Source organism: Sorex fumeus, unplaced genomic scaffold (assembly GCF_029834395.1).
Source record: "Sorex fumeus unplaced genomic scaffold, SorFum_2.1 ptg000045l, whole genome shotgun sequence".
Classification (NCBI taxonomy): domain Eukaryota; kingdom Metazoa; phylum Chordata; class Mammalia; order Eulipotyphla; family Soricidae; genus Sorex; species Sorex fumeus.
This window is the reverse complement of record NW_026606102.1, coordinates 10,669,764-10,685,828: the sequence shown is the minus strand read 5'-3', so window position 1 is coordinate 10,685,828 and position 16,065 is coordinate 10,669,764. Positions and strand designations below refer to the sequence as shown.

The 16,065-nt window shown below is 46.1% G+C and overlaps 1 protein-coding gene across 4 annotated transcripts in view; it reads right to left on the bottom strand.

Moving 5' to 3' along the window:
- The window catches only part of DAB1 (DAB adaptor protein 1), a 413,306-nt gene that overhangs the window by 57,850 nt on the left and 339,391 nt on the right, over positions 1-16,065 (bottom strand). For all 4 annotated transcript variants that reach the window (XM_056122171.1, XM_056122170.1, XM_056122173.1 and 1 more), the window contains exons 5-9: positions 11,122-11,253; positions 10,407-10,526; positions 9,889-9,927; positions 8,490-8,555; positions 960-1,019 (exon numbers count right to left, since the gene is read on the bottom strand). In XM_056122171.1, the coding sequence (XP_055978146.1) occupies positions 960-1,019; positions 8,490-8,555; positions 9,889-9,927; positions 10,407-10,526; positions 11,122-11,253 (417 nt within the window). The remainder of the gene's footprint in view (positions 1-959; positions 1,020-8,489; positions 8,556-9,888; positions 9,928-10,406; positions 10,527-11,121; positions 11,254-16,065) is intronic.

Sequence of the window (16,065 nt, the reverse complement as noted above, 5' to 3'; positions counted from 1 at the left end):
CTGTTGGGCTCAGTCCACGAGAAGGCTGACACTAACAGTATGTATGACCCTCTGCCACAAAGCCCCCAGACCTCCCATACCCCAATTGTGGTTCCTTTCCTCAAGTCAGACATTTCCAGGTCCATCAGCAACAGCTGGGGTATGGGGCTTCAATGCCCCTGAGACATAGTGCCACATGCTCATACACAGGCTGGAGCCCACACACCACTGCAGGGTTTGCCGGGCAGAGTCAGGGTTCTTGAGGGCCACAAGGCTTCCAAGTCTGCATGCTCCAACACAGCATGGCCACACAGCATGGGCCGAGGGAATGGGATAGCTCACAACTGGCTTCCTGGATGCTTTCGCCATAGGCTGTGACAGTGGTCAAGAGACTGTCTGGCTTCAGAATGACAAACAAAGATTCTCTTACAGGTGTCACACAGAGGTCCTACCTGTGGATCCATGCTGCCCTGTTACAGGGGGAAGGGTGCCTGACCATAAGGTTGGGGGGTCAGCCTTATAGCCTCAGGTTTCCAGGAGTGCCATGTGCAGAGGCAGTGGACCCCGGTGGCCTTTTTCAGTCTGTTCACTTGTATGGTCCTTCATGGTGTGTTGCTCTTACCATACTGCCAAGCTCTGATCCACCCCTCGACGTTCCCTCTGGAGCTTGGCAAGTTCATTCAGATGAGAAGCACAGACCATCTGGTGGGAACCCAGACACCTACCTTGACCAGGTGAGATCACTGGAGATGGCTTCTCGTGCCCTTCCGACTTGAGGCTCTGGGAGACGATGGGCGGCCTGATACTCCCCTCACTGACTGTCCTGGGCCTTGGTCCTCCCACTCCTGCCTCCCCACTTCCTGTCCCCCCATCTCCCCCCCCACCCGCTTCTGCCAGGCTCTCTGGTGGCGACAGAGGGCAGGAAAAGCCCCTTTTCTTGACTGCAGGCATCTCTGGTGGCAGGGAGGACTGATACTTACACTTACAGGTTGACTTTTTGGCACGTCATAAACACCTTCCTTCTTTTGGCTGGTGGGAACCTGCGGGAGAAGCAGAGTGAACTGTCATCACGTGCTTGCTGCTCCTCTACCTCCAGAGGGCAAACTCACCCATTGGGATGCCCAGCTGGTGAGGTGTGTGTATGTGTGTGTGGGGGGCGGGTGTGCGGAGCTGTTGGGGGAGCCCTTGGGGTCTTTGAGAACAGGGAAGCATTCTTCTCACAAGGAAGTGCGGAGTAGTGGAAATCTCTGAGCAGGGACAGGGTTTCGAGGCTCACAAAGGCACACACAGGAAGCTGCAGACCCCCAGAAACCAGGGGCTGGAAAAGTGACCTTTATTTCTCCAGGTAAAGGTAAGGTAAAGGTAAAGGCCCTCCCGTTGATCGTCGATTTGCTCGAGTGGGCCCAGTAACGTCTCCATTGGAGACTTTGTTGTTACTGTGTTTGGCATATCGAATACGTCACAGAGAGCTTGCCAGGTTCTGTCGTGCGGGCGAGATACTCTCAGCAGCTTGCCGGGCTCTCCGAGAGGGGCGGAGGAATCGAACTCGGGTCGGCCATGTTGGCCGCTTGTAAGGCGAACGCCCTACCGCTGTGCTATCGCTCCAGTCCAAGGGGACACTCTGCTCTGAATTTCCCAAGTGCTTAAAAATACTTTGTGGGAGGGAATTTGGGGACACTGGTGATGAGAAGTCAACACTGGTGATAGGATTGGTGTTGGAATATTATACTACTGAAATTCAACTATGAATAATTACGTAAATCATGGTGCCTTAATAATTAACAAAAAATTTAACTTTGGAGAGTAAAATGAAAAAACCCAAAACTTTGCAGCTGAGCTCACGCTGCTAAATGCCTGGGCAGAGACTGAGGTTATATAAAACAGAGCAACTGGGAAAGTTCTAGAACAGAGGCTACCTGCTGGAATCACGTGCAAGTCAACTGCTCCAAACCAAGGGTTTTCATCAAGAAAGGAGCTCAGAGATGAGCTCAAAAGTATGGGAATAGAATTCAGAACAAATATGTCCTGAAATAATTTTTATCTAAATCTTATAATTTTATTTTTATTTCTTAGTTTTTGATTTAGTGGGGCACACCTGGTGGTCTCCAGGTACAATTCTTGCTTGGTGTTTGGGGAACATTCCCTGTGGTGCTAGAGGACCATGTGATACTGGTGATCATGTGACACCTGGGTTGTCATATATGAAGCAGGTACTCCAGATCTTTTAGCCAGTGCCGTGGACTCAATGTCCCCATTTTTAACAAGTATCATCACCTTCTTCTTCCTTCTCTCCTCTTTCTCAACTGCCTGGTCTAAGTGGTCCAAGACATTATACAGTAACTGTAATCTTCCAATAGCATCTCTGGGCTTCCTTACTATAAACTGAATAGTATAGACTCTGTGTCTCACCCAGATGACTGCATCAAATGAGAAAAATAACAAAACCTAGTAGCATCCTAACACTATAGAATATTACAGGGATAATTTCTCTTGGTAATGATATGTTACATTTTCCAGATTTCTCACGGTTCCTGGGGACATTTCCAGTAATACTTGGCTCCAGTAATATGGGTCTCCTTGGGTTCAGTGATGCTGGTGCCTCCAGGGCCACCCCGGAAGTGCTCAGGAGTCACCAGGATGACACTCAGCAAAGCTCTGGTGGCCATGAGTTCTGGCTCTCACAGAGAGCCAACTACACACACAGAGTCACACACCCTTGCTTTACACACTCTCTGTAAAGCAAGCCAGCATCCTCTTTCAGGAATCACTGAAAGACCCCTGAACTCTTTCCCTGGGCCCTGAATGACAAACACAATTTATAATAACAACAGTGACCCTCTTCGATAGGAGTCTGCCCAGGGCTTTGCCCTGAAGCATCCTGAACTCTAAGTGGCCACAAGCTTTTCTGCCCAGTAGCCAACACTGTTAGACCCCCTTGCATGGAAGTGGAGGAGGGGTTGTGTTTATGTCACTCTTGTCTGATAGTCTATCCTTCAGTCCTTTGGATGGGGGAGCTTTTAAGTGTGGGCAAGGTACAATGTAAATGTATCTGGGCAAATATAGGGGAGAGTGAAGGACAAGAAAAAAAAACTGACTTTTCTATTTTGTTTTGTTTGTGGCCAAACCTACTTGTGCTCAAAGCTTACTCCTGACTTTGTGCTCAGGGATCACTGCTGGTAGAGTTTAGGAAACCCTATGTGATGCTGAGGATAGAACAAGGATCAGCTGCATGTGAGGTCTTATCCCTGTAGTATCTCACTGAGCCCCCCAAAAATACCTTTTAGGCTCCATGTGTTAAGAACCACATCTTAAGAACTGAGCACAAGCTCTTTATTTTATTTGCTTTGTGGGTTATACCTGGTGTTGCTCGGGGGTTACTCCTGGCTCTGCACTCAGGAATTACTCCTGGCGGTGCTCAGGGAACCATATGGGATGCTGGGAATCAAACCCGGATCAGCTGCGTGCAAGGCAAACGCCCTACCCACTGTGCTATTGCTCCAGCCCCAGCCCCAGCTCTTTAGACACTATACCATCTCCACTCTCACTTGCTTAACTTAGGAATCCTTCCAACCCTAGGAAGCCTCACAATCTTTAAGCAGCAGAAAGTAGGTTGGAGAGATGTAGACACTTTGATCACTACTTATGTGTGGTGCCAGAGTGATGGTACAATGGGTAATGCATTTGTCTTACATGCTGCTGACCAGGGCTTCATCCCCAGCATCCCATATGTTCCCCTGAGCACAGAGCCCAGAGCAAGCCCTGTGCACAGCTGGGTATAGCACCCAAATAAAACAAAACTGAAAGCTCATGAGTGATCAAAATTGCCAGTTCTTAACAGTTGGAGATGAAACAGATAGGACACGTGGACAGGACGACTTTTTAAACATCTGGGTTTGACACATATTCTTGTTTCATCATTGGGTGAGGTCTATGGGTAAGGAAAACTGGCCTCATATGGCAGAGGAGGAAAAGGTCTGATATTCTGGGGGCTTCTTTGTCTTAGGCATTATATTTGGTGCTCATGGGAGCGCACTCACAGGATGGCAGAACACGGCACCCCGTGTGATCGCGGCTGTGCAGAAAAGGCACTTACTGAGCTGCAATCACAACCCTCAGCTTGGGCTAGACAGAGGAAGATGCCATTTCTTTGCTCCTGATAACTGCCCCCTCCCATTCCCAAAAGGAGCCCTGTAAGAATGTCCGCAGAGTCCTGGTTAATGAAGACCGATATATTAGAAGTCTTCCCTTCTCTGTTCACTAGTTCACTCCTTCCCGAGCCAAACAAACAGCATTGCTGTTCCTCCTAATTCACAGCTCACTCTGGCCACTTAGCAAGTTGAAGCTCAGCTGACTCTCAATTATCCCTGCAAATGGAGCTGAGGCGGTGGGATGGATAATCCCCAGCCGCGCATAATTGAAAGAGCTTTCCCTGGGCTCTGCTGGGGGTGAGAGAGCAGTCTGCCAGTTTGTCCTTCAAGAGTGGTCTCATCTAGGACATCCTTTGGGGAGCTCTGCCCATCTCTTTAGAACTGCCTGGAGTCTTCCTCTCCGTTCAGTAGGATGGCTGCTGCTGCATTTTTTCACCAAAAAGTTGCCCAGGAGCCAATAATGCATCAGGCACTAAGCTCTGCCTGGGATCATGATGGCGAGCAGAATGGATAAGGAACTTAGATTGGGAGACCTCCTTGGCTTGCTGGGAGAGTTGGAAAAGGGAACTGGGCTAGTGTAATAGAGTGTGGGGTGGGGGCGGGGGGGGGCAACAGGCTTTTGTTCAGGTGGGATGGTCAGAGTTACCAGAGCTGCCTCAGTCACACTCTGCCTCTTACCTGCCTGCAAGCTTTGGTGAGCAAAGGGAGTATCTAGTTTGCCTGGTTTCCCCATCTGTAAATACCAGTCATACAAGAAATGCCTAAGCATCAGGCATTTGCCGTGCATGTGTGTGTGTGTGTGTGTGTGTGTGTGTGTGTGTGTACATTGAGGGTACAACATACAACACAGATTCGAGTGCTTGAGAGACAGAGCCAACCAGAAAGAACCCGATTCTGGTCCTCATGCCTGCCTTGCTGGTAAGTCCCAGTCTGGTAGAGTGGTAATGGTTCTGTGGTAAGCCCAAGTGAAAGATCTTGTTGGCAATCATAACTTAGCCCTCACTGTGGAAATTTAGAGGTTACCTCATTCTCTGAATCTCAGTTTCCCCATTTGGTTGCCTTGAACGTTCAAGGAGTGGTGTATAAACTCCCTATTCCCAGGTGGGATGGCAATGAGAATTTCTTTTCTTTCCTTCCCAGCCCCTAAGACCTAAATCACATCAGCCTAAGTAAGACACACAAAGGTCCAATTTAATCCCAGGCACCCATATGGTCCCCCATGTCTCCCCTTCCCCCAAGGAATAATCCCGGATTAAAGAGCCAGGAGTAAACCCTGACATTGCTTGGTGTGGTTCCAAAATTCAAAACTAAAGAAGCATCACAGCCTACTCAGGAGGAATAGCCATGGAACCCTGATAGAAGGGGGGGGGGGGGGGAGAAAGAAAGGGAAGAAAAAAATCTGGTCCCTAATAGCAGTTCATAAAACCCAGCCTTATCTTTAGACCCAAGAGCTTATCTCTTGTTAAGCAAATTGAAGTTCAGCTAACTGCCAATCAGTTGAAAAGAAAAAGGACCAGGGGCCTTTTCAACAGAGGGCAATAAAATATTCATTCCCTTAAATGGTATCTTCCTGTTAAGGAGGGACTGATGGGCAGATCCTGAGGCCAGGACTGTTAAGACAAGTGTGATTTTTAGATAGGAACTTGAAACACACACAGAATCTAATTGTGAAACTCAGAATCCAGCAATTCTGAGCTGGAAAAAAAAGCCTGAGGATTTACAGAGGTCAGGGAGAACTGAAGCTAGCTCTGTGACTCCGGCAAGATACCTTATCTCCCCTGAAACTCACTTTGGGGATACTGTTTCAAGCCCAAAGAGAGGTGCTGTGACAGAGATACACAGGGAACACCCCATTCACAGAACTGGCCCATGACCTGTATGTGCTCAGAGTTCTCAAGGGCTGGAGGAGAGAGGTCAACAGATTGACAGCAGGTTTTGCATGCAGGAGTCCCACATTTGATCCCCAGCACCACATTGACCCCTGTGTACCCCAAGCACAGAGCTTGGAATAGATTCTGAGTAAGTCTGAGTCAGGCCCTGAAATATGTATGTATATGTATGTGTATATGTATATGTATATGTTATAAAATACATATAGGTAATATATCTACACACACATACACATGTGTTCTCAAAACTACACACACAGACCTACACACAAAACTACACACACAGAGTCACACACCCTTGCTTTACACACTCTCTGTAAAGCAAGCCAGCATCCTCTTTCAGGAATCACTGTCCTAGAGGGCCAGAGAAGGACACAGCCCGAGAGACATCCAGCATTACTGATTTATCTGTTTCTGTGCTCTAATGAGTAAATGAGGCCCAGAGGAGCAAAGGAGCCTGATAAGGTCCACGAGGGCCTGGGTGGCGACTTGTTCAAGATTTCACTCCAGGAGTTGGAATCGGCCTGTGACCCAGATGCTGCTTCCACTTCAATGTCTCTTGCCAACAGGGTGGACAGGGAAGAATGGTTCCATTCTGGTTGTTGGGGAGACTGTTCTTCTCCCCAAGTCATGGCACTCAGTCAAAGGAAGCAGACTCCAGGGCCAGAACTACTAGCCAAGGCATCATTCATTTTCCTCCAGCACTTGTTGGTGGGGGGGGCAGGGGTCAGCAGCTCTCCACAGATCACACTGGGAACTCTAACAACTGTAGCTAAGTCTTAAGTCAGAAACTTCTGATCCTGCAAAGGCTAATTAAATCCTCTCCTACGAGGAAGAGCTTCGTGGTACTTTCAAAGGAGCTGTTCTCCAGAAGGATGACAATGAATCCTCAGGCCTCTGATTCTTACACTAGAGGGAGACTTTTTGTTATTATTGATAATTATGTAGCACTGTAGCATTGTCATCCTGTTGTTTGATTTGTTCCAGTGGGCACCAATAATGTCTCCATTGTGAGATTTGTTACTGTTTTTGGCATATTGAATACAGCACAGGGAGCTTTCCAGGCTCTGCTGTGCGGGCAGTTAGCTTGCCGGGCTCTCCGAGAGGGACAAAGGAATTAAACCCGGGTGGGTCGCGTGCAAGGAAAATGCCCTACCCGCTGAGCTATCACTCTAGCCCAGTTAATAATTATTCTTATTTCAGTTATTAATTATATACATTCTTAATTTTTATTTGGTTTTGGCATCCTACCCTGCAGTGCTCAGGGACCACTTGACTACATACAAGCAAAGCATTTTTACCCTTGACCTGTCTCTTCAGCCCCGAAAGGCTGACTTTGAAATGGGACACATGGGCAACTTCCCTATGTAAAGAAAGAACCTTTGCAAGGATGGGCTGAAACAAAACCTGACTCTGAAATTCAATCCAGATGGATCCAGTGTAAAGATGGAGTTTATATTATTATTTCGTAGGACTGCTTTAAACTCAAGTGTTAGGAATTAATGTTATACTTGGGTCATTTAGAATTCTGAGTATTTGATGGAAATGCAAAACATGTTTTGCTTTTTCCACACAAGTAATACATGCCCAAGGCAGAATAACAGACCACACAACTCAGTAAATTAAGAAAATTAAAATCACTTATTAAGTACACTTTTTCTTTTCCCATAATGTTTATATTTCAAATGGGGACTAAAATTCTAATTAATGAAAAATTGGAAGGCGTTGTATTTATTTGATGTGTTGCTGGGCTGTGATTACTCAAACTCTTTGAAAGGGAGAAGCATGGGAAAGAGGAGCTCTGCCTTTGCACACGGACTGAGTTTGATCTCAGCTCTAAGCACTTGTACCGCCCAAGGAAGCAACCCAGCATCTCTGAGTATCACTTTCCCCTGGTAAGAGTTGGATCAAAATAGCACTTATGGGCACACTGGAGAGAACTGAGTTTCAAAAATTATGTTCAGGGTTCCTGGAAGAAGCAGAGATTGAAAAGTATTAATTTACTTTCCTTTGGGAAGCAGAAGTATCTCCAGTTCTCTTTGTTTCTGATTCAGTTTGTTTTTCCCATGCTGTTTTTCCAATATCCTTTCTGAATTTGAATTTTGTTTTAAAGAAATTTGACCATCATATTCTTTTGAGACATGGAAGAACCTGATTAAACTTACGAATAAGGACTCCCCCACCCCAAAGGATTAATGAATGTAAGGTTTGATTTCCAAATCAAATAAAAGCAGTTAAATTCAATAAAAGTGAAAACATGATACCCAGCTGGTCATCACACATTTGACATGATGGCATGAGGACTCGTGGCCAATTGCAGGGAGAAGAGGTGCCCCTGATGCCCAGAGGTTTTTGCATAAGTCAGGCATGGGCAAGTGAGCCACATGGGCCAGGGTGGAAGCCCCCTAGTCTGTGGGGCTTCCACACACTCCAGAATGTGGGTTAGCAGGAAATAGAGGGGAGTGGGTTATACCTGATAAATGTTTTCTTCTGTTTCAGGATCACGGATGGGCTCATGTCCAGCCTCAAACACAATGTACTATTACAGGAGCAGCCAGAGAAGCAAGATAAGAGAGGGGGGAAAAGAGAGAGGAAAAAATAGCAGTTGGAATTCAAGATATATATCACAGTGAGTATTAAAGAAACAGGTGTAAGAGAAAACCCCTTCAAGAGACACTGAATTGGTACAGATGCCTGGTGCCCTGAGGGGTCCAGGTGGTGGTACTGTATGGGACCTCGTGGGTCTCCCTGGAACCTCACCCCTTTAACCTTGGCATTTGGTCCTGAGTGCTGGCACTGCTAAGAGTAGCTGCCTGGCACCTCAACCACTGTAAACTTCACTTGCCAGGGACCACAGCTATTACTCCTAAGGCCAAGGGTTCTGAGGCAACTCAACAACACTTTGAAGTTCCAAATAGCATCACCCCATAAATGCTGCACTCTTCTTCCATTTTCCAGTCTCCATTCTCAAGTCTCCACATGCATGTTTCACACTAAAGGACAGAGTCGTTCAAGCAGGAGAACGGTTTCCATCCTCTGCAGCCGTTTGGCCAGGGGCTCTGTGCCTATTATAAGCAGAGACGAGCCAGCCCTCAGCATTCTGAATCAAGGGCAGGCTGCTAGAGATGCTGTAGCCTTCACTCACATTCTAATAGTGTGTAAAATGCATCTGTCAACATGGTGCCAGCTTTCTGGGCGGGATAAAAAGACACATTTACATATAATGTCCCTGGGTTTTTTTGTGTCCAGTTGTGTTGTGTCTCCTTGGGTGTATGCACATGAGGGAGACACCTCCTCTTCCTCTTTCTTCTCTATCCAAAAGATGCAAAAGAGACATCGTTCTACACCCCAGGGCGGTTGCCTTGCAGAGTCTGGAGAAGGCTGGAAAGCTTGGGGCCAGCTGGGATGGCAATAAGAATTTCCCCTCTCTCCTCCCACAGCCCCTGTGCCCTAAGTCAGGCCAGCCCACATAAGGCAGCCTGGCCCACCAGGGGGCCAGAGGAACCTGCCTTTATAATCCCTCTAAAGCTGGCAAACTGCCCTTTGAAGTCAGAGAAACCACCTCATTATTCAGCCTCTCTAATGAGCTCAGAATATTCAAGAGAGTCTTGAATACATTCAAGCCTGGCTTCAAACTTTTACAATATGTGGAGGAGCTGATACAGAGGATACAGGGACACGGGCAGCTCTAATGCCCTGGTGCTGATGCCAAATTTATGTTCTTTTGCACAACAATGAAGTCCTGGAGGGGCTGACAGCCCTTTCCCCTCACTTCAGGCTCCCTCCAGCCTCTGCAGTCAGTGGACTGTCCCTAAGGCACGACAGACCGCAGTGCTCCTGAGCCTAAAGCCCCAGCCAGTTTCAGAAATTACCTGGTATACCGGATCTTCCACATCCTCTTCCAGAATTGTCTACAGCAGAGTGAGGGTGAAAAGCAGAGGATACAAAGAAAGAGATGTGAGGCAGCATTCAGGAATCACAGGACAGTAAAGAGACTGGCTCTTGGAGGACAGTCTAGTGGATTATGAAGACAGAAAATACACAGCAGGGAGGAAAAAAAAATCAAATCTCTCCGTAGCCACCTCCCTCCCTCCAGCCTCCAACAATAGTAAAAGCAATTGTGTTTCTTAAGTTCTCCTGCCCCAATATCTTCCCCATGATTCAAGAGTTTGCTTTCTCTGATAAGTCTGGAATTTCAGAGAATAAGGGATCATTTCTAATGGCTTCACTCTCCACGCCTGTAGTTTACACAGGAACCTTTCATCTTTGTTTATTTCTACTTGGCGGCAGGAGGAAAAGCTCTGACTGTCAGTTTTCACATCTGTTCATTTGCAGTCCCTCATCTTCCCAGGTAAGGAGCGGGGGGAGGGAGAAAAATTCACAGGTGTACCTGATACACGGCTTGTTCACACTGCTTATCCTTTTGTGCCTTTTTTTCCATTTCTTCCCTTTGCTTCAGCTCGTAAATAAGTTGAAAGAGATCTCTCAAGTCCAGAATAACAGGTTCAGCCTGGAGCACAAAGCATCAAGTGCATTAATCAGAGGACAGGGTTGGGCCTCCCTGAGTGCTGTTTGGTTTGGCCCTTCCTTTTTCGATTACACTGAAAGCATTCCATTTTTAATTAATTCCACCTTGTTTATATTGGTTTAGCAAATTGCATCTGGGCTAAAGTTCATTTCTTCAACTAATTATATTTGCAAATTCATAATAATCATAAGCATAAAAGACATTGCTTTTATTTATTAGTAATTTCGAATACAATAAAATTAGAGGAGGCCCCGTTGCAAAAGAGCTATTTGTTTTCTCTTATTTTCTTTTTAAATGAGGCTCGAACACGAGGAAACCTATTTGTACACTGTGTCTCCATCCAGCTTAATCGGAGAGGAAAATAATTAGTCTTTACAAAATATCCATTAGAAACCACAGCAGCAGGCTTGGGCATGGGCTTCTTCCCTTTCTCCGAAGCTGTTTATCCTTTCAAGAAGGGAGCCTGATTAGGGGCATCACTTGGTCCCAACATCAGAAGGACCGATATCAACACCCATCAAGTGACAGTGCCATGCCCCCATGTTTTCATGGGCCCTTCCTGGGAGGGAACACTCACCGCCTGAGCTGTTTTGATGGCCACGAATCTGTGATTCCCTTCCTTGCCACAAACATAGCCAAAGGCCCGGTGATCTGTGATGTCCTTCGCGATGTAGGAGATTTCATGAACAGCATGATGGTGCTGGAGGGCCTGTCAGAGAGAAAAAGGAACAGGATATTTCAGGGGACTTTCTCTTCAAGCTGATGATCAATAAGAGGCAGTGGTAAGCAACATGTTTAACAGGCCTAAAGGGCTTTGATGGGCTGTTTCTGGTCCAGATGGAAGGAGAAAGGGTCATGTGTGCCTCTGAGGGGCAGGGGCTTCCTTCCCTGGGTCATCGGCTGGAGGGGAGCGAGAAACAGGACTATTCATATGTGGAGTGAGCAGGCGAGCAAGTATCTGTAGCCGTGTGGAGACTTCTGTAGCTTGCCAGAGACCTCAGTGCCACTCGGAGGCACAGGTAGCTCTAAGATCTTTGCCAGGCACACTGCCCGTCTTGGGTCTGGCTGGAGATTGAACACTCATGTACCCAGAGTGTCTGCCTGCCTAGGTGGATGATGCCTGCTGTACCGCCCCATGGCTTCCTCTCTCACTTTTAGATCCACAGGTTTGCTTGGTGATGATTTTCCAAATGATGGTGACAGGGAACCCAAGGGAAGGGATGATGCTCTCTTTGGCCCAAAAGCCCCTTCTCTTGGGCTTTCAAAGGATGATTCCCTCTCTCTGCACAAACTTTTATTTATTTGGTTTTGGGACACATACCCAGGGGTGCTCAAGGTGGGGATTGGAGGACCACCTGTGGGGCCAGGAATTGAAATGGCTGCTTGTTAATCACTTTCCTGAAACTCATTCCTCTTGCAAAGGCCACTGAAAGGACAGTCTTCTTTTCTGAAGCCTCCTCCAGAACTATATGTACTTTTTGTCTCCCTCCAGATATAATTCTTTCCAGTGTTTTCATGGGACTATAGTTTCTACTGACACTGAAATGACTATGGGATCCACCTTCCCAGTTACACGGATACTGGCTTCCTTCTCTAATCTTTCTATCATTCCTGGTGTGTATTCTCAAACAAACTTGGTTTCCCTGTCCCTTCCACTGTAGTACCTGCCCCACAGCCATTGAATTCAATTCCCGTGGGATTGCTGATTAGGAATTTAAAACTCTGAAATCAACTTCATGTTTTTACAACTTGACTAGAGTCTCAAGTTTATGTGACCTACTGACCCCTTTCCAGGAAAAAAAAAGAATAACACCACCAATGTTCCTCTGGAAAGCTACCTTCTTTAAGCAAACAAACTGAAAAATTTATCTAAAGCTACCTCCACACACAGCCCACGTCATGTTTTCAGCAGCCTCTCTGGAATAGCATTGCCCACTTTTGGAAAGAATCTAACAAATAACAGTCACCCTCCTCTTATGCAATGGAGAGATTCAGAGTCACTTTCTTGTATTAAACTTGCTAAAAACAACTCATATAAAGCGATAATCTATAAAAGCTTATCAATATGCTGGAGCGATAGCACAGCGGTAGGGCATTTGCCTTGCACGCAGCCAACATGGCCAACCCGAGTTCGATTCCTCCGCCCCTCTCAGAGGGCCTGGCAAGCTACCGAGAGTATCTCTCCCACACAGCAGAGCCTGGCAAGCTCCCTGTGATGTATTCAATATGCCACACACAGTAACAACAAAGTCTCCAATGGAGACGTTACTGGGCCCGCTCGAGCAAATCGATGATCAACGGGAGGGCCTTTTAATATATTTAGGCTTTATCAATTGGGTTAAGGTCTATAAATTTGTTATGTTGGGTACAAACAGGCTCAGATCCTAGTCCCTGTGTGATGGCACTCACCATCTCTCTCCGGACTTCAGTTTATTCCTCTATCAAAGAAAAAGTCTTTATAGATCACCAGATCCGTGGCTTCCAGCCGAAACCTAAAGGGCTCTACTGGGGGCCATTAAAGGTAATAAAAACGAGCCTAAAATGAAATTTATAGTTATTCCTCACAAGGTTAGGTTATAAGGAATAACACACATTTTGTTTCATGCAAAAGTAAACACTCAGTTTATGAGAAATCATATTCGGTTCTACTTGGTTTACTTCACACTAATCTGTAAGTGGATCATTATTATTAATGAACTTTGTGGGTCTGGATGGTGGTGGTGGATAAAATCTTCCATGAGTCCATGGAGGGAAAGAGAGATGTAGCACTGGGGAATTTGGTTGTGATGATGTTGGCCAACTCATTTCAGATATTCTCTAAAATTATGTTCTATATGTCTCTTTCTTTAGCCATTAGCCCTCATACTGCACATGAGTCACTCAGAATAGTGGTGTCTGACTCTTATGATAGGCTCTGTATTATTCTGTACCCTTGACCTCAACCTTTATAAAGATCCCTTCTCAGCCTGCTGCCAGACTCTGACCCTATGATCCATGGCTCTAGGGGAACTTTCACTTTAATCACCCAGAATCAGACTGTCCACCATCCCATGTCACTGCCCTGGCACCATGTTCTGTCTTAGTGGCCCCAACCCAGAGGACCACAAGCTTAGAGAGTCGTGCCACTGCCAGTCATCCCAACCCCTCAATATGGCTCTAAGATGACAATAGAATGAGTAGATTTTGACACAAATAAAGTTATTGAAGAATAAAGTGTCTGTTAGAAAAAGAATCAGTATCTATTTATTCTTGTTTTATTATGAGGACATGTTTAGCTCGCAGAAGGAAACTGCTCAAGGAGCGGTAGCTTTTTCATGATGATAATGATTAAAATTGATGAGATTTATATTCACACAACATGGGGGTATCGATTTATAGGCTTTTGTGAGTTCAAATGACACACAGCTGGGAAAAGTGGAAGACAAAGACGTTCTCCTCCGTGCCTTCCTGAAAAGATTTCTCTCTTGGCGTTAGTGTTAGCCATGCCTCCTATTAAATCTAACTTTGACGACGATGCTTTATTGATTGCGTGTGGAATACTGTTTGAAAATTAAACTGCGATTAGAAGTCTTCCTGGTGGAATTAGATTTGGAGATGACAGTGCAATGGTAAAATATCACCTACTAGGCAAGACAGCAGATGGAGACATTTTAATTTATCTGGGAATCCTCATTAAGTCTTTTAAAATCAAAACATTTTTAATGCCTGATGATCCCTAATACTGCCTCGCTAAGTGTAGCTGTGTGTGTGCCGCGAAGTGCTTAAAGATACTTACAACATTATCTTTTCCCACAGTTAATTTGATGGCTGTTTGGAAGGGCTGCTCTGAAAGTGGCTCATTCATTTGGAAAAGGAAAACTGGTGAGAGTCATGTCTCTACTTTCTCTCACCTTATCCTCATGTGCACATAACACAGACACTTGGGAATATAAAGAGATCAAAATCCTGCTAATCCTGCCCTTGTATTATCATAATCATTGGAGCAACTTAGAGGATCTTGCAAATGCTTGTTCACTGAGCCTCAAAATTGCTCCAGGTCTTCAAGTAGATTTTATCAAGATGATTAAAGTTTGGAGCCCAAGGAATCCTAAACATAGCTCCACTCTGAATTTATTCTGAAAAGACAGGGTCAGAGAAAGTTTGGGCAGGGCCAATATTTAATCCAGGCTTCATCCTCCTTACTTGGGATAACAAGAAGTTGAAATGGAAAAACACAATGATGGAGAGGGAGCTTTCTCTGGACTCCTGGCTTCCGATTCACAACACCTGGATCCTCTGATATGTGGGGGCAGGGGGGGCGGGGGGGAGGCACGAGACAGGGATCACTTGGTCAGGGCGGGGTACGGCTGAACTGGATTCTGGCAGGTCTCAGATCAAAGGATCCTAAATCAGAGGCTTAGGTACAGGCCAGCTGGAGGGTTTGCAGGGGAAAAAAATCCAGAGCAGCACTTGCTGAGCAGCCAAGACCAAGGCTGTGGAGGTGAGACCCTTGAGTAGGGGAGACAGCTGTGACCTCCAGGACCATTTCTGTGGGAACTTTCTAGGACATCCCAAGTAGTTATGGAGATGAAACTGGATACTGAGCTTCAGTGGGTAGTAAAAAGGCAGACTGTGTCACCCACATTTATTTTGTAAAGCACATTTTGCACTGGGGAAATGAACCCTCTACATTAAATCAATGACATTCCAACAGGTTTTTGTGGGCTGGGAGGTAGTTCTGCAGGCCAGAGCCTATGTTTTGTATGCAGGTACTCAAGGCTCCATCCCTAATACTGAATGGTTTCCAGAACACTGCTGGGGAGGGGTTCCTGAGCACTAGGTTTGGAATATTTGCATGCACCACTGAGAATGGGCCCCAAACCAAAAGAAGGTCAGCTGCATATATAAAACAGATTTTCGGTTTGAGAGAACAATCTTTAAGAACACTCCATGCCTCTGCCACAGTTCGATGACTTTCCATTCTTATTGACATTGCCCATGTAAAGATGTCACTGAAGATGAAAAGGAGCATCCAGGCTGTAGACTACTCAACCTGGTCCTTTCTGTTTCCTGGGGCGAGTGTTTGGTAAGTTAGGCTGCAGGAAAGTCTAAGAGTTCATCACCCCACCCCCTTCCCCCGGGACCTGGAACCATCCTTCCACTGTGCTATGCTACAGGTTGATGTCTCTGATGATTGGTCTCCTCGCCTCTCCTTCTCTGATGTCCCTGCTTCCCAGAGTATCTCACTGAATTGTACTTGCTCTTCTCCCTAAGTGCTTCACTTAGTCAGCCATGCCATTTATCCATTTGTCTAGTTATACCACGTCTAGGTATGGATTGTCCACTATGTTCCAGGGTTCATATTCCGTGCTCCATTTGCCAGATGATTAAAATACAGCCTCTCCCTTAAGGACCTTGCAACAGTCAAAGAAACAAATAACAGCATTATGAAAAGGGACAAGCTTCATAGCAAAGGTGAACCCAAAGCATTACACTGGCTTAGAGCAGTCTGATTGAAGAGCACCCAGGGGACTTGCCAAAG